At 33.5% G+C, this 20,133-nt stretch overlaps 1 protein-coding gene across 1 annotated transcript in view; it reads left to right on the forward strand.

Annotated features, from left to right (window-relative positions):
* The window catches only part of PCLO (piccolo presynaptic cytomatrix protein), a 289,574-nt gene that overhangs the window by 246,971 nt on the left and 22,470 nt on the right, over nt 1-20,133 (forward strand). Inside the window, exons 22-23 of the mRNA XM_054726345.1 lie at nt 3,392-3,533; nt 10,158-10,231. Coding sequence (XP_054582320.1) covers nt 3,392-3,533; nt 10,158-10,231 — 216 coding nt within the window. The remainder of the gene's footprint in view (nt 1-3,391; nt 3,534-10,157; nt 10,232-20,133) is intronic.

The following is a 20,133-nucleotide window of genomic DNA, read 5'->3' on the forward strand; positions in this document are numbered from 1 at the left end:
TGTATTATCATTATTTCTTTCAACCAAACAAGTTTTGTGGGGATTGGGAAAACAAAATATCTTGTTGAATGATCACATTTTTCCACACAGTATGACATTAAAGTTGCTGTTGCTGAGAAATGTATGATTTATATAAAACACACAGTTGGACAAAAAGTGAGATATAATTCAGCTGTTTTACTTATTTGGTTAAGGAAAACAATGATTAATTTATTATTTTTGGTAAATATTTCTTCAGCATAGTTTTAGGATAAGCTTGTAAGAAGGCTACAATGGAGAAAACATGCTCTGCTTTGAATAATGACATTAATATAACAACTACAATCAAAAACAAAAAGTGGTGATTGTCAAGAAAAGATATTTGATCTTGTGCTTTGAGAGTTCATTTCTGATTGGCAAGATAAGGAAAATGCATGAGGCAGGGCCTTTACTGATCTGAGCTGGCCCTTGACTGATAAATATAATTTAGGTATGAAAACGTGTTTGGGGCAGAAGAAGATTAACAAAATTGGAAAGCATAGCCCCAGCCATAGCTCAGGAGAAATAAGCCAAACCAAAGGGAGTCAGAGTGAATGGTCTGAGTGGACTTCCATGTAAAGCATTTGAAGGAGAATTATGAGAGATACATTTGGAAAGAAACAGCTGATAAAGGACTTTGGGAGGCAAACTACAGATTTGGCTAAAATGGCTTATGCTAAGGGTAGGTATAGCCCGGTAAAAAGCAAAGGTCCATTCTGCATCTTAATTGAATTCATTTGCAGAAGCAAACCAAATGTCAGGCTATCTAATTCTACTCCACATTCACATAACCAGGTTAAGAATAAAAAACCCAATAAAGCAGTAGATGCTTTGTTAAGGTAATGCCAAACACCTAGATTTATTTAAATTAATTACCTAACATAACTACCCAACATTTCTTTAGACACAATCTTACATGAATTTTGTTTGCAGAAATATTAGGTAGACAAGACTTACTCCAATATATGTATATATTCCATAGATTTGGGGGTTTTTCTTTTTGTATTTATAAAAGATTATTTGTTTGCGTTTAAATGGACAGCACTTGCACAGGCTTTCTGAATGAGATTTCTAGTCGCCTAGAAAAGACAAAAAAGCCCTCTCTTTTGTTAAATTTACTTCTACCTTTGTTCTTTTCTTCTTATATCATTTTGCATTCTGTACACATCTGAAATTTCCCAGAAGGGAATAGAACTAGAAATTGTATCAGGAAAATCAAAGTTCACAAAAGAAAGGATTGAATATTTTTAAATGTAAATAATAAGACATCCTTTCTATAATGTAGCTATTTTGATACATTGTGAGATTGCTCTTGGATGAAAATTGTTTTAATTTAGTAGAAATAAATTGATTTAAAATTAAAGTTTGTTAAGATTTGTCTTTGAAAATAATATATTGTGATTTTCTAGTCGATAAAATTAAAAGTTTTTATTCAATATCATACTAAAAACTATAAACACTCTTGTTGGTTGGATTATATCAAGACAACCAAAAAGTATGACAGCGTTCCTTTCTTTACTGTCAATTGACTAATCTGATTCATTATGTGGCTAATTATACAATTTAATTTACTTTATAAATGCTTATAATTTTGTATCATAGTGATGTTATCTTTTCATTTTTTAAGTTATTTTTTAAAATTGTTTTCTTTAACACCAAATACTCAATCTGTGTTTCTTCTACATAAATTGAAGAAAATATTAAGCAAACATTGTAACTATGATTCTGTTTCAGCAAATCTAGTCCTATGTATTACCAGTAATTCATTGGTCATTAGCTATTTAACAGGATTCAAGCCTTTTTCTAAATAGCTATTTCCAACTTACACCTGATATGTAATTGACTAATACACATTTCCTCCCCCGCCCCCCATCCTGAGAAACTGATACTACTATCACTGGAACAGAGAATCTGTTGTCCTGAAATGAGGGAGACACTGAAACTTTTTCAAGATGGATCCTGACTGCCCTGATGATGGTTTTCCTGCCTCTCATGGTTTCCCTCACCATGTCTATATTTTTCACTTCCCATGGTTATATTGATTACATTAAAATTCCAACACATCAAGAGTCCTCGTGCTTGTATATAGTTTCTTAAGAAAAATGTAGATATCTTAGGATCACTAAAGAATGACCAACTATTCATCCAGTAGTGTGACTCTTATCTATTTGCTTACGAAACTCCCGATTGAACAGAGGCGTGTCTACGGAAGAGGGCCTCTTAGTTTAGTAGCCTAGAACATGTCTACAATTAGACGAGAAGCCAGGCAAACTTATTGACAGGGACTAGGTACACTCAAAGACACTGGGGAACAGCCACTGAGGAGAGAATGGGAGAATGGCAAGATGAAGAAGAGTCGGTTACTGGGCTCGTGCTTTCTCTCACTCCTCACAGTCACAAGCCTATGAGACAGGCATCACTGACCCCATTATTTTCAAATGAGGAAACTGAGACTTCTTAGGTTTACTACAGAATGAGTTGGGCTTAAAAATCACATCAATATGATCAAAGCTTATGCTCTTAAGCTGACCAGATGAAAGAAGGTAGATAACAATTTCAAAAATTTGCCAAGAGAATCTTCTCTCTACAAAAATAAGAGAAACACTTGCCTTCTCTTCTTTTTATATCAAAAGTTTCCCCCAAATCTCCTGTAATCTAGAACTTCACTAACAATACTAGTATTATACTCCTACTGCATAATTTACAGAACAAAATTATGTTTCTATATCCCCAAAAAATTAAACTCATTAAAATTTCCAAATAAGTCCCAGTCATAAACTAAGAGGTGCCTAAAAGGAAACAAATATCTTAAAATTGAATAACCTACTAGAGATAGTTGGTAGAGCTACATCCAAACAAGCACAGAATTTCAATCACTTCTTGAAATTATCTGGTATTTTTTTGCATCTTCACTTCTCAAGAGAAAAACATCATTCGTTATTAATACGGAAAATAATTAAGCAATTTTTCCTTATCCTGCTATTTGTATTTACCCAAGTCTTTCTAAACTCCTTTCTCCATGAAATAGCCAACATTCTTATTTGTTTGCCATATCATTATTGCAACACTGTACAAATAAAATCACAAATAATAATAATAGAATACTTACATACTATTTAACTCAGTCTAAAATATGATGGTTTATCCTTAAAAGTGATTGCTTTTTCCTTTCTGTCTAATAATAACAATCAAGGCCTGTGTGCATTATCTGGTAAGGAAAACAAAATGAAAGGCAGGTTAAGAAATGTGGAATTCTTGCCAAAGCTGTTTCTTTATAGATATAAATGAAGACAATGCATAATCGTGCACTTGGAGATCACTGGGGGTGGTATCACTGACTGACTGTGGTGTTGACTCTTCCCACACCATGCAGCAAAGCCTACCAACCACCGGCCTGCAGAAAGCTCCGTGTCCGCCGGCTCCTCGGGCAGCAGCTTTGGCAGTGGGTATAGCGTGGACAGTGAAGGAAGCAGCAGCACTGCAGGGGAGACTAATCTATTTCCTATTCCAAGGATGTAAGTGGTTCTTTTTTTCTCGCTACAAAGCTAACAGCATCATGAGTAAGCTTTTCTTAACATTTAACAGGAAATAACTAGATAATTATCCAATTCTGAGTCATTGTCCCTGAAACACTTCAACTGTTCATGTTTACACTTAAAAAAACAACAAAACACAAAACACTCTTTTAGGAAAGACTGGATTCATTTAGTTAATTCGAAGGATGAATGATGATCACAACCAGCTTTACTTATTTAGTGCAATTTGTATTAAATAAAAAAAAAACTGATAAAAACTGATTAGCCCTGCCTGAATCATGCTTTAACCACATACTGAACAAACACAAACATCATTGGGATTTGAGATAAATAGGTTAATTTACTTTGAATCAGGAGAGATTAAACATATTTAAAGAACTCATGTCCTATTTGAAATAGATAAGACATTGGGCTACTCATACAGATTTTTTTCAACTATAAATCTCACTACAATTAAAATTGGAGATTTTTGAAGTTTGTCCAAATTTTCTGGAACAAATAGCAAGCATTACATAGATCTCTGAGTAGATACTCTTGGGATAAAGTTCATTTACAATATGTTAAACCTCAAGAAAATCATAATGCAAATCAAATGTAAGATATTTTTAGAATGGATTTAGTCATATAGGTGGCAAAATCCAGCAGGATCCAAGATAAATATGTAGGTCATATCTATTCCAATATAAAAACTGAAACAATGACCTTTCCTTCTCCTCCCCACTGCTAGTTTCCTGGGCTTTCAAAAACACCACTGGTCCACACAGCTCCAGAATCTAGGCCAGGGTGAATCCAGCCCGCCACCTGGTTTTGTTAGGTCTGTAAGCTAAAAATAGCTTTTGAATTTTTAAATGTTTGAAAAAGAACAAAACAAAACAAAAACAGGAGAATAGCATTTTGTGACACAGGAAAATCCTATGGAATTGAAATTTCAGGCCCACAAGTTTCCATTGGAACCCAGCCACACCCGTTCATTTAAGTGGTGCTAATGCTGCTTCGCTCTGCCGGGCAATCCTGAGTAGTTACAACAGAGACCATTCAAGTCATTTACTATCTGTCCTTTACAGAAGAAGCTTACAGACCCCTCGCTGGAACCCTGGGGAAGGGTCTTTTTCATTTTCTCCAATGTTGAGTGAGGCTTTCTTGGGGGTGGAACTTCCTTTTCTCTTTGTTTTAATGTCATGGTTTTTTATTCTTGCCTTTTGATCTCCAGAATAGCACTAATATTTAGATAATGGCTCAATTTACAAAGCAAAATCTTGGAGGAAATGTATTTGTACAATGAAAAATGTGTTTATACTGTGATTTTTAAGTTACATTTTTCCTGCTTAAAATGAGTAATTGTTGGATCACCTGGCCATCTTTGTTTGTTAAAGAGTTTAGCTATGGATCAATACAGTTATTTGTATCTAATTATTTTTCATTGAAAATTATTTCTAAAAGAAGTCTCATCTCATTTGTTCTCAGCCTCTGGTGATCCAGTTTGATGGAAGAGAATTTTAGCAAATTCATTAAATCCCTATCTATAAATTGCAAATTTCACATGAAATTATAAAGGTTTCCACCACACATCCCTTAACAACCTTACAATTCATCTTCACGTTTCAAATACTAATTTAACACTGATGATCAAGTTATAACTTTCAGAGCGTAAACTCTATTATTTCCTTAATATCTGAATAGATGCAGATTGTGTATTTTTACATATATACCAGAATCCAATATTGTTTTTCCCCCAGTTTCATATTTCTCTTGTAAATCAAAGCCTTTCAAAATTGCTTAGGAGGCTATTGTTTTGCCATATGAGCACACAAAATAGTTCTCTTTTCTAAAGCATTATAGAATATACATATGTACAAGCAGTATTTACTAGTTATTTTATATGCCCCTTTGTGTCTAACACAATTATTGCTTGCACTAGCATAAGTGCTCAGTAACTATTTGGTGAGTGATTTACAAATATAATTCTAAACTGTGTAGTCAGAATGTTCTGAGCTGAAGATTATTTATTGGGAATTCAGAAAAATTGCATCCTTCACATGACCACAGGTATGTTTCCTTTGTACTTCATTTAGTTTCATAATGCTGTAAAAAATTTTCTAGATAGCCAGCCGGTGGCTCAGTGGTTGAGCATCGACCTATGAACCAGGAGGTTATGGTTCAATTCCTGGTCAGGGCACATGCCCAGGTTGCAGGCTGTATCTCCAGTGTAGGCAGCCAATCGATAATTCTCTCTCATCATTGATGTTTTTCTATCTCTCTCTCTCTCTCTCTCTCTCTCTCTCTCTCTCTCTCCCTTCCTCTCAGAAATTAATAAAAATATATATTAAAATTTTTCTAGGTAATTATAGAAATGCACAAAGTACACATTTTAGCTAAGTACCTAATGTTAAAATCAGTTTTCATTAGAAGCAATGACTGCAGCTGACTATTACCACTAAAATAAATTCTAGGACTCAAGATCAAATAAAAAATATCAAAAATTATTTTATTACAATTACTAAAATTTATAATTATTTTGTTAAAGCTTGACATAGTATAAGATAGTATTTTTTTCAGTACTCTCATCTGCTAGATTACCACTACCAAAATGATCCTCACTTTCAACTGAGTTTGACTCATTCTACTAGGATGGTGTACTGTTAAAGGTGGGATGGCTGCTGTATTGTTGAGCTTTTCCCCTTTTTGTAACAGAGGAAAATTAATATTTTTTAAATTATCAACTACCTATCTTGAATTTCACAGAAGCAATTACACAAATTGAGGTTTTGTGGATTGCTTAAATAAGACTTTTTTTTAAAAAAAAAATCCTGAGGTAATGTGCCTTCCCAGGAAGAAAACTTAGCAATGTGAATCACATGATTGTACACATTACAGAAAAGTCTGTTGGTGTTTTTTTCCTCCCTTCCTCTCTCTCTCTTTCCTTCCTTCCTTCCTTCCTTCCTTCCTTCCTTCCTTCCTTCCTTCCTTCCTTCCTTCCTTCCTTCCCTCCTTCCTTCCTCCCTTCCTTTCTTTCTTTTTAAAATTTCTTTCTGGGATAGTGGCTTCACTATCTTTTCTTTTAATTTCCATCTCCATGTTGGCAACCGTTAGCTTGTTCTCTATATCTATGAGTCTGTTTCTGTTTATTCATTTATTTTGATGTTTTTTAGATTCTACATTCAGTGAAATCAGACATTATTTGTATTTTTCTGTTTGACTTACTGCACTTACCATAACACTCCATAGTTCTGTCCATATTGTTGCTAATGGCAATATTTTGTATATACCACATCTTCTTCATCTATTCATCTATCCATGGACATATAATTTGCTGCCATATCTTAGCTATGACAATAATTCCGCAGTGAAGATAGAGCTGTATGTATCTTTTAAATTAGTGGTTTTGTTTTTTTCAGATAAGTATTCAGGAGTGAAATTGCTAAATGTTATGGCAGCTTTATTTTTAATTTTTTGAGGAATCTCATACTATTTTTCCATAGTGGCTGCACTAATTTATAACCCCAGCAACTGTGCATAAGTGTTTCCTTGTCTCCACATCCTCACCAGCACTTGTTTGTTGATTTACTGATGACAGCCATTCTGACAGGTGTGAGGTGACAGCTCATTATAGTTTTAATTTGCATTTCCCTGGTGATTAGTGATGTTGAGCATGTTTTCATATGTCTGTTGGCAATTTCTATGTCCTCTTTGGAGAAGTGTCTATTCAGGTCCTCTGTTCATTATTATTTATTTAATTTATTTATTCATTAATTCATTCATTTTATTAATCTTCACACAAGGATATTTTTTTCTATTGATTTTTAGAGAGAGTGGAAGGGAGGGAGGCAGGTGAAAAGAGAGAGAGAGAAACATTGATGTGAGAGAGACACATAGACTGGTTGGCTCCTGCATGTGCACCCACCTTGGCCAGCAGGGGACTGAACCTGCAACCCAGGTACATGCCTTGACAGGGAATTGAACCTGAGACCCTTTGGTGCGAGGGCTGTTGTTACTCCACCCACTGAGCAGCCAAGGCCTCTGCCCATTTTTAATTGGATTTGTGTCTTCAGGTGTGTTCTTTTTTTTTTTTTTGGTGCTAAGTTATATGAGTTCTTATATTATTTTCTTAAGTATTTTTATTGATTTCAGACAGGAAGGGAGAGGAAGAAAAAGATAGACACAGAGATAATAATTGATTGGCAGCCTCCTGCACACTCCCTACTGGGGATGGAGCCCACAACCCGGCATGTGCCCTGACCAGGAATCAAACTGTGATCTCCTGGCTATAGGTCAATGCACAACCACTGAACCATGCCAGCCGAGCAGTTCTTACTTTTTCATATTAACCACTTATTAGATGTATCATTTGCAAATATGTCCTCCCATTTAGTAGTCTTTTGTTTTGTTGATAGCTTACTTTGCTCTGCCAAAACCTTTAAGTTGGATGTAGTCCTCTATTTTTTTTTCTTTTGTTTCCCTTGCTTTTGGAGATATATCTAAAGAAGGTATTGCTGAGAGTAATGTCAGAGTTTACTGCCTTAGTTTTCTTCTAGAAGTTTTATAATTTCAGATTTAATATTTAAGTCTTTATTTTGGTATATGGTTTAAAAATTTATGACAAAGGATGCAAGGATATATGATGGGGTAAATATAGTCTCTTTAGTAAGTGGTGTTGCAAAACTGAACAGATATATGTGAAAAATGAAATCGGACAATTTATTTACACCATATACCAAAATAAATTTGCATGTGTATATATGTAATTTCTAATATTTTTGGATGCACTTGGTGTTTCACATAATCAGTTAATAAAAATTGGTGCTTAAACCTTTGACCTTGAATTGTCAAAATGAGACAATGTAATGGCTTTCAACATAAAATAGTTTCTGAATGTATATTTGTTCCTTTTTCATAGTGTGCTGAACAATTTTTAGTAAAATGATAACAGGATCTTTAGAGCAGTGTTCAATTGAGATATCATTTGATTCATTTTTAAAATTTATTTTCAGTTATATTTGACATCCAATATGTTATTAGTTTCAACTAGTACAACATAGTGATTAGACATTTATACATCTTATGAAGTGATCACCCTGATGTCTACTACTACCCATCTGACACTATACATAGTTATTGCAATATTATTGACTATATTCCCTATGCTGTACTTTATATCCCCTTGTCTGTTTTTATAACTGGCAATTTGTACTTCTTAATCCCTTCATCTTTTATACCATCCACTCAACCCCCTTCCCATCATGTGACCATCAGTTTGTTACTATAACATTGTAGTGTAGTTTGATGTCAGGTACTTTGTTCTTCTTTTTTCAGTATTGCTTTGGCTATTTGGGATCTTTTGTTGGTTCCATATAAATTTTAGGATTACTTGTTTTAGTTCTGTGAAATATGCCATTGATATTTTGATAGGGACCACAATAAACCTGTAGATTGCTTTGGGTAATATGGTATAATTAGGTTCTTAAGAAAGAAATATGGTTACATTTTCAGCAAACCAAATATTTTTGTGAAAGTAAGAATTGTTAATAAATCCTACTATGTTAGAATTACTGTCTAGAAAGCATAGTATCAAAATGTTATTTTGTTCAAGCATCCTTTTGAACACTTAAGCATTTTTATTCCATTTTTTAGAACATCTTCTATATGTACATATAATGCAATTCCAAAAACTTTTGTATGTCATGTAGCTTTCCTCTAACTAAAGAAATAGCCTATAGTCTTTTGCCTATTACATTATCAATATTCTGTACCCACAGTGCCCCCAGTATCATAAACTATCTATTTGGCCTTCCAAAAAGTTTGAGGCTGAAACTAAAAATGAACAGCAGACTCTGGCTGAATTCTAAGGCCATAATGTGCATGCCTATCTATTAACACTTTATATTTATTGACTGCTATTATGTTTTAAGCACAGTGTTAAGCACTTTATATATTTTTTTCATGTAGTTTTCTCATAACCAGAAGGTGGCTAATGTGACTATCCTTATAATACAAAAGAAGAAACAGTCTTTACCAGATTAAGTAGATATGCCTTGGATGACACACAGCATAAAATAACAAAGCTGGAAGCAGAAACTAAGCGGTCTGACTTCAAAAACGAATGTGCTCCATACAGCTGAAAACACGGGAAGAATATGAAAGGAAGCCACTAAGTGAAGTAAAAGTCTGTGTTATTACAATATGATTTTATATAATTTAATTCACAATTTTCATTCTCACCAAAGGATCAATACAATTCATCATAAAAAGTGTCAAAATATAAAAACCCTTCTCAGTTTTGAGTTTAAAATGGAAAAATAACCACTCCCAAATTCTAAAACAAAATTTCAAAATTTCATGCTGGTCTGATCTTTAATAAATGAGTCAACAATTAAGACACTGAATTTTGAGGCATTAGGTTGGACTATGTAGGAATAATAAACAAATTCCCATTTTAAAATTAACACTATATAGAGGAATTTATTGTATTTATATTTGCCATTCAGGTAATTTATTGCAGATATTAATATAAAATGTCATTCTATTTTTGCAAACTTGGCTTCCTCATTTGCATTTAGGAAAGCATAACTGAAAATAGTATAATTTTATTATTTTCTTTATGAACAGAGGGAAGATGGGGCAGAATGGGCAAGATCCTATGAAACAGCCAGGAGTAGGAGTGGGCCTATCAGACACTGAAGGTAAGTTAAAACTTATGATACTGGATTTTGATTGAATCTATAGGCTGCACTAGAAGTGTTTTGATTTGTTTTCCTTTTAACATGAATGTTAATTTCTAAATTAACATTCTAATGGTATACTAAGGGCAGGAGCACTATGAAATGAGTCACTGGTATCAACATTATTTACTAAATTAGAATGATTTTATAACTTCATTTAACAATTGTCCAATTTCCTTGTTCATATTTAACATTTAAGTGTTCATACTTAACAAAAATTTAAGAGGAAGAAGAATGAGAATGATGACAGGACAGAGAAAAAAATTTCTTAGGAAAAAGAAAATCTTCTTCACATTTTAAAACATTTTTTGTTTAAAATACCATGCAAATAAAAAATAAATCATGAAAGCTCATTTAAGTCAATAGAAATTCTTAAATATATAGAGCTAAGAAGAAACTAATAGTCTAAAAATTATTTTGCAAAAATATAATAATGACTGAATAACTTCTAAAGTGAAAAACTAATTTGAAATTAAATTTGGTTGTATTAACAAATGGTAAGGTTATTACAGATGTAAAAACAAACAAACACAAACAAAAAAACACAAACCACCCTTAACACTAGCAAAAACGTAACCAGTATCTGTAAGGTGCACAATGAGTGGCTTATCTTTCATAATATTGTGATAAGATCAGATAGCACAGTTATTCTGCATGCATTTACCACCTCTCAATAATGTTAACTATCCTTATTATTTTAAACTATTCCAAGTACTTTCATGTATTATGTCATTTATTTATTAAAATTACCTATGTAGGTAAATCATACCATGTACTGGTTTTACATAAAAAGAAACTGAAGTGTAAACAGCACACAGGATAAAAGCAAGTGACTTGAACCCATGAAAACAATGCCAATTCACATGCCATTGAAAGAATGATTAAAGGCACACTATCACAAGGACACTAGATAGGGAACTAGGAAACCCAGGATTGGGTTTCAAATCTGGTCCTGATACCGAACTGATGACCTGATCTCTCTGTCTTCAGAAACCTCATCCAACAAATGCAGGGTCTAAGTGACGCCTAAGGTGCCTAGTGGACTTAAGAAGACATCACATATTTCTGATTCTACTTAAAAAAAAAAACACACCTGGATTTATTTAAAGATGGTGCTTCCTCTCTGTGTTGTCATATTCCCGAGGGTTCCATCCTCAACCCACCAGTCTGTTATCCCACCCTCTGCATAATCTCATCCATGCTTGTTGATTAGTCCCAAATCTACCATCCAGACTCTGTGGAAACCACTCTGAGTATTTAAAAGAGAGGACATGTATGCCTAGCAATTATTATATACTCATGGAAGAGCCTGAGAAACCAAGCAGGTGATAGTAAGGCAGCAGAAAGCAGCCGCTGTCCCTGTAGGCCGAAGGCCAGGGATTGCTGAAACCAGGACATGTCTGTCTTGTTGGGAGTGGGAAATACTAGAAACATATCTTGAGACAGACAGGATGGAGAAAAGTATCCCAGTTTCTCCTTCCTCCCAGTTTGCAATCTCTGCCAGTGCCTGATCACATCCAGCTGGAAGCCAAGTGTCAGGGAAACAGCCCAGGGAGCAGCTACTCTGGGAAGAGGGCAGGAGAAAGGCCGAGAATGCATCTGAGGGCACACAGGCTTAAGGCCAGCACAGTATTTTGCCTGGAGATGCTGTAGATTCATCAAAGTGCATATGCTCTAAACTTAATTCACCTTCTTCCCTATTTTTCCTCCTTCTCCTCCTATGTGCTTCTACCACTCACAAAATCTGTGCCTATTTACACCATAGTTTTCATATTCTGTTATCATTGTTCTTTGATTCAAATTTACCTGTTTCTCTGCCAGTCTCCTCCATAAATCTGAACAACTCTCAGACCAGAGTTGTGGTTTCCCAGCACTTAGCAGAAAGCCTTGCGTCTAGAGTTAACTTCAACAATGTTTGTTGAGTGAATGAATAAGCAATATAACCAAATACAGAAGTAATAGCCATTGATGTTCATCTGACTCTAGAATTCAGGTATAGAGAGAAGCAGTTCATGATCAGTTTTTTCAAAGTTTTAGCTACTTGTTTTCACATTTCTTTTAATCTTAAAGTTTATAAATAAACTTCCTTTTATGTCAGTCAACATAAACAGCCAATTCAAGTGATAACAAAAACAAACAAACAAAACAGGGTTATTCAGTTTGTTTTTAGACATGATGTACTTTCCTGACTTGGTTATCCCTCCTTTTAGTTCTTTATAATGGCACCTGAAATACACTGTCTCTTTGTGGATTAATACAATTTTCTTGAAATTGTAGATCTTGCAATGTTCCCTTTCATCTTGAATCTTTCATGTTAACCATTTAAGTGCTTTGTTTTATGAACACGTTGGTTTACTATAAGGGAAATTGATCTATAAAGATGTGCTCTAGGACAGCATACTTTAAATCAAAAGTATATCATAGATTTGAAGTAATCACCTTTATACAATTTGTTTTCATAAATGTTTATTTTTGTTTTAGAATTATATTGTACAGAATCCAAAAAGTTATATTGTATGGGGCTGAAATTTTATGTTGAACATCTTAATGAAAAACTTATAATGCTAAATAGTCATGCTCTTATTCTACTTATTGAGCATGTCTACTTACTTGGTGTTCTGATTTTTAAAAAAAATCTATTTCCACTTAATCATTTTGTCTAATAATGTTTCATCTTCTCTATAGCAGTGACTCATATATTTTAATCCCAGTGTGAGATTCATTCAGGGAGCCAGAATGTGAGATCAATCGAAGGTTCTGGGGTTCTGACCCAAGATGTAGTGGAAAATATTAATACTCTTGTGGACTATCTTTACTAATGAAAGGTTGAACTTCTACAATTTAAGTAAGTTCAAAGTGTGAAGTTCAAATAATCTCTATGTTTGGCACAAGATTAACATCCTTTAAATTGTAGCTATTATTAAATTAGAAGTGAATTTAAGATGGGGACATTTGGATCCCATCCAAAGGAGTGAAATTAATCAAAATTGATAAAATGTCATGCACTTGTTGGGAGAGCTATACAAGACCTTTTCTCTTAAAGATTTAAATCACATGAATTAGACTTTCCAATTGTGTTTTCCCAATTTACATTAAAAACCTCTAATACCCTCAAGACAGATGATATGGCCCTTTTTTCATTAGGTGTATTTAATAGTGTTCTATTTTGCTAATGGGCATTCATATATATAACATATAGTGACTGGCTTGACCCATTTATTCTTGTAAACCAGGTGTTCACAAGCGTTAGCATCAGGCATCAAAATCACAACTTTGTGTGAGGCTTAATTTGTCTGGTTGCATTCATTTGAAAACAAATAGCCCTAATAAATAATTTCTTTTCTTAAGTATGTTTGGATGCTTGAATTTAATCCCTTAATTTCCATTTTCAGTGGGCCAGAACAAATAAATCTCTACCATTCCAGAAATATGCTAAGCTCTACTCACAGATGTTTTCAAATGATTGAGTGTGTGAAAGCCCATCACCAATAATGTTAACTAAGGAGACAGGGGAGAGGGTAGGGTCAAGAATAAGATTTGATTCAGTAGCTTACTGGAAATGTTGTGAGATTTTTTTTAAGCATAACAATTTATGTTGAAGTAATGGAAATCTATAGTCACCACAATGATCTCATATTAGGCCACATACTAAAGTTCTCTAAATCTCTGATTCCTAAGCTACAAAATGAAGAATAACAACAGTACTTAAATTATAAGTGTATTGCAAGGATTGATAGAAATAATGATTATGAGGTGCTTTGCACTGTGCCTGGCCCATGGTCAATAATGCTAGCTATCATCATCCCAATCATTGCCGATACCATGTAAGTGATTACTCCTGGTCTAATTTTCCCAAGCTTTTGAAACTCATATTCTCTAAAATAATTTCTTTTTCTGTCTTGAACACTATATCAGAAAATACATTTTTAGCATCCTACATTTTCCAGTTTGTTTTGAAAAAATGATATATAATTTATTACAGTATTTCAGATGACTCTTTTCCCCAGAGTAATTCTGGTGTGATTCCTTGTATAGCATGCTTCATCCCTGTGGAAGATGCCTCCCTTAGACCTTGTCATATTTTCCTAAATTGCCTGAATTTAAAATTCAGTGCTACTGATGTCTAGTCCTGGAATACCATATATATATAAAAGGCTAGGTAACCAACCATCCGTCTGTCCGACAGGCTGGTCGGTACATATGACGTGCACTGGCAATTTAAAAATAAATGTTGACTAGCGCATGCACGATATTTGTCCCCGTCTGACACTGGCCTCCCATTTAAATGAATTCGAAGACAGTTTCCCATGATGCCAGCATTTGCGATGACTATTAATAAATCACAAGGACAAACTCTAGACAGAATAAGAATATTCCTACCTGAACCCGTTTTCGGACATGGTCAGTTATATGTTGCTTTCTCTCGAGTTCGAAGAGCGTGTGACCTTAAAGTTGTAAATACTTCATCACAAGGGAAATTAGTCAAGCACTCTGAAAGTGTTTTTACTCTTAATGTGGTATACAGGGAGATATTAGAATAAGTTTAATCAATTTATCATTCATCGTTTTTATCAAAGTTTTTATATCATGTTTTTGTTGTTTTTATATCATGTCTTTGTTGTTGCTATATCATGTTGTTATTGTTTATTTATTAATCAATATATATATTATTTTCATATACATTTTACTAATTTTCTTTCATCTCTGACACTTCTATTATAGAGAAAGGGCGAATAGCAATATTAAAATATTTATTCTAATTAATTTCCTTTCAATGTGCATGAATCCATGCACTGGGCCACTAGTATAAATATAAAGGACCAAAGAAGCAGACAAAAATAGTTGACAGATTTTTCTTAGCAATTTTATTAAGGGTTAGGGAAAATAAAGGGTTGGGATATGGGAGAATTATTGTTTGTAAAAGATGTCATAAAGTGTAAAATGGTTCAAACTTTTGGTACATGAGGAAATAAAATACTAGGGATAGTGATCAAACAGTATTAATAAGTACAAAAAAGGTAATATTATTTGAAGTAAATAAAACAACTTCCTACTATTACCCTAAATGATTATGAATATCCATTCTCTTAAAAATCCTTAGTTATACTTATTGCAACTAAGTACTTTACCTTCCATACGCATTAAACACATTCTGAAAGTTCCAATGTTGTACAGAGAGAGCTTTTTCACTTTGAAGAAGCCTGGCTTTGATGACAATAAAACACAAAAATCTCTGGTGGGGAAAAAACACTATAGAATTCAAGTTATCAAGTTTTTAAACTTTGTTTTCCACTTTGCTCAAAAGAGAAAGTTTCCATAAAAGAAAAAGTTTCAGAATTTTGAATAATGGTGAAATTCTTTTAGAATAATTTAGTTTCTACCATTTAGATTATTATTACTTGTCCTAACTGAAGCATCCTTATTTGTTTTATCCAGGAAGTCATTTAAAAATTTACTTAATCTTTATAGGGAAAAAAACCTTTTACATTTACATAAAAAAAAGTAGAAATGAGGAAAAAAAAATCCAGCACATTTCACAAAACCCTTACTCAACCAAGTACCACTTTCCCTGAAGAATAACATACTCTGAAGCAACTGTTTGACTGCTGGTCTCTGAAACAATATATTCTACTATTTTTTGCAAAAAAAAAAATGTAGAAAAAAGCATTCACTAACTTAAATCTTTTATTTTAAAAAAGAATTGCTATCTACTCGGGTCATCTTATGCATTTGAGTATTTTCTTGCACCAGAGAGATGCAGTTTTAGACTATTGTCATCCAAAGCAGATGCATGCTTATCCATGAAATAGCACAGCATTGTGATTGCTGTAATTTACATTGTACTCAGAAGCCTTGACAACTGTCATTGGTGTGTGTTATGGAATACTAAGTAGCAGTTGCAAGTCTTAACGGTACACATTTTATTATGAATTGTTGCTATTGTATAATATAGATGACTCACCTTCTCAAGAAATTCAATACATCCTGCTTAACAATAACCACAACAACATCACGCTGCCATTAATTTGCTAAGCACTCTGCTGGCATCTTTAAAAATGTGGTGGCCCCACATCTCACAACCCTCGAGAACAGATATCGTATTTATGATATTCCCAATGTCTAGCACAAAGACTTCCACCACATACCACTCAAATATTTTGGACTCATAGAAACTAAAGGATACATCAAGCCTAGACATATAGTTGTGAAATTCAAGTTAATATTTACACAAAAATATTGAGATAGAGTCTTAAAAATTAAGATTCTTTGAATATACTTGCCCTATGGCAAATCATCTTGAAAAGTTATTAATCCTTGATGTTAATTCTCTGTGTTGATGGACAGCTTTTTAAGGGGCTTACCACCCTAACTCTGAGCTCAGAGAGATGATATTGCTTCAATTAAAAACTACAGTCTACTTAAAATATAACTGAAAATATAATAATAACTCTGTATTTTTATTAGGTGTGCTTCTTTAACAGAAGCCCGGCTGGATCTGTAGAGGATGATTATTGCTTAGTCTGTCTACAGCTGAAAGAGCAAGTGCCCTGAGGCACACAAGTATGTTCAGGAGCAATTGGGACATGGGCTGAATGAATGGACTCACATAGAGGTGAAGGAATGCACATTGAGTTTGAAGGCACGCTAATTGAGGTTGGATGAAGAAAGCCTGCCTGGCAGGGAATACTTCTGTAGGTAGTTGTTAAAACAAAAGTAATAGTCGTCTATCTGAAGAAGGGCAGGTGAGGTTTTCACGAAGGGAGGACTTCAAGTTCAAAGCCTTGGGAACTTACGGGAGTATGGATTATTAGTGAACCTGGGGCACTTCTGTGTGACTGCAGCAGAGTTCTGTGCTGGAGGGAGACAGGGCCTGAAAGGTCATCACAGGTCAGATAATTTATGAAATATCAGACACCAGCAGGAGGAATTCAGACTTTATGCTGTAGATAGGCAATTGGCAGCTGTAGATGGATTTTAAGAAGGAAAATTATGCAATCAGCTTTGGTGCTGTGAAGGATGGATTGTAGGAGAGGCAACCACTTAGGATGCAACCCAATAGTCCAAGTAAGAAATGATAAGGACTCGACTGCAGGCAGAGGCAGCAGTGGGAAAAAGATGATGGACAGCTCTGAGAGCTACCTAGGAAGACAAATAGGATGACTTTGTTCTAAAAATGATTTGGAATCAAAATATGAATAAAACAGCTTTGGGAACTAGCCTCATAGAAATTAAATTATGCAATTATGGTCGCTTTGTAGTTAAACACTAGTATGATTTTTTAGAAAGAAACTTAAAAGAAGTGTTAACAGAGGTCAATGTTAAAGCAATAAAATAAGGGAACTGGGAAAATTATAAAATTCAAGTTTAATGCTTCACAGAATTTTAAAGAAATTGACTGTGGAAGGCCATATGGTATGCTCTTTAGAGCACATTTTCAAGATTAATTAAAAGAGTAAAATGGATTTTGAATAATGTTAAACACATATTTTGCCTCAACTTTGTATGTATATACAAAATTTGTTGTTCCAAATATGGAAAGCTTGGTGAATCAGATCCTTCCATATACTGATCATTGTGTGAGTGTGTGTGCAGGGCACTTTAGGTGAAGGAGAAAAATCACTGGCAAACCAGTTCAGATGAAGGAGTTGCAAATAGTCATGGGGATGTAACGTACAGCATAAGAACTACAGTCAATAATATTGCAATAACTATGTATGGTGCAGGCATTGGGTACTGGAAATACCAGGGGGAATACTTTGTAAAGTATATGATTGTCTAATCACTATGCTGTGCACCTTAAACTTAAAAAGTTATAATATTATAAGCTGTAATTGAAAAACATTTTTAGAAAAACAACACAAAACAACTTCCAGGCTGTATCCTGAAGACAATGGAGTTCAATAGTTCTTATTATATACATCTATGTTTTTATCCAAAGAGATCAAATATTCAGAATGCTAGCATTGGTATAGAAAGCAGGTTTAATCAAAAGGAGTTACAATTCTATCTTTGAAAAGTCCTAAATGTTCATGCATGCATTTTAGAAAGTTCTCTGGGAACATTATTTATTTGAACCAGAAGAAATGAAATTTATCAAAATACTCCATTTTTAAAAGTAACAGAGTTAACTGAGTAATCATTTGCCCTCTTTAACTTTTTTTTTCATTCTCTAACATTTCATTAAACCAGAGAAACAGGATTATTGGTTGAACAGTTAAAATCAAAAGCAGTCTTTAGTATGGAAATATGAGTTCACTTCACATTCTTTAGTTCTGTGTTGAGTTAGTCAGGGGCATGCTATGTTTGGCTTCTAGCTGTTTTAATTGGTGGAAAAGGTAGTTTAAAATTATTTCAGTTACTGCAAGAGGCCAGAACAGAAACAATTTATCAACAATTTATTTGCACGGCAGATAGCTTTTACTTCAAGTGTTTATTACTTTTGATAGTCTGATAGTATAAATGTATTTCCTTTTAGTTAAGGATGAATTGGTTCGGTCAAAATTTAGGTCAAGTTGTGCAATTTAGTTTGTTTTTGAGACTGCTGTGATATTTCTCAGCCATTTACAGTTTGTTGTCTTATGGTTAACAGTGCGGTTGTCTTTGTAATTTAATATGCGCTTATGCTCACGGGTTTGTGGATATGTTAGAGCTCTTAGGTATATGATCTCTTTTCAGAATGTGTTTTTCTTATGACTTTAGGAATATGGATTAGCAGTCTCTGAGGTTTTTTTAGTGTTTGACTTGTTATATTAAACTCTCATATAAATAAGTTTAATTAACTAATCATTTCCTTCTCATAGATATTTTCCTTAATAAAATGTTTAAATATATTTAAAACAAGATAGTCTAATAAAAATGTTCCTGAAAGTAACCATATTACGAATCAAGGGAATGAAATAAGGTAAAATGGTTTGATTGTGTTATTTTAAAACCTGCTTTTAAAAATTACATTTTTTTATTAACTAAAGAGTGACTATTCTTCCTGCCAAAATATTACCTAGAATTCTATCTAGTCTGAATGGTTGTCATGGCAGACATGGTAACATAGAGGTAGGTAATGGAAATGCACAATATTATGTTACTTAAAGAAATATAATTTTTAACTTTATTAAAAAAAAAAAAAGAAATATAATTTTTAACTTTATTAAGGATAATTTCTTGCTAATTTCAACATAATACTTTTAAGAAAATTTAAAACTTTAACTGCAAATTTATTGGTGGGGAAAATATATCAGTCAGGAAAAACTAAGAACCATATAATTTCACTCATATGTGGGATATAAAACTGAAACTCACAGACACAGACAGCAGTATGGTGGTTTCTGGAGGGAAGGAGGTTGAGGGGTAGTAAAGGATTAAAGGGGCCAAATATATGGTGATTTGACTTTGGGTAGTGGGCACACAATTCAATTTACAGGTCATGTATCATAGAAATGTGCACTTGAAACCTATAAAATCTTACTAAACAATGTAACCCCAATACATTTAATTAAAGGAAATAAAACAAAAATTTTATTTTAAATAAAGAAAATAATAAAACAGCTTTCAATCCTCAAAGAAAAAAAGTATTGAGGTTGTGGGAGAAGGATGCAATTGACTTCATCTGAATTTATGTTTTATTTCTTAAGTTGGCCTGTCATTACATGAATATTTATTACACATTCTTTATGCTTCATTATGCCTACCTAAACTATTTTAATAAGGTTAAAAATAATATTGAATAATTTAACATTCATTTTCCATTACATGCACGGTGAAATTTTAAATATATATATATTTAATTGATTTCAGAGAGAGGAAGGGAGAGGGAGAAAGAGGTAGAAACATTGATGAGCGAGAAACATCAGTTAGCCGCCTCCTAC

Source organism: Eptesicus fuscus, chromosome 14, assembly GCF_027574615.1.
Source record: "Eptesicus fuscus isolate TK198812 chromosome 14, DD_ASM_mEF_20220401, whole genome shotgun sequence".
Classification (NCBI taxonomy): domain Eukaryota; kingdom Metazoa; phylum Chordata; class Mammalia; order Chiroptera; family Vespertilionidae; genus Eptesicus; species Eptesicus fuscus.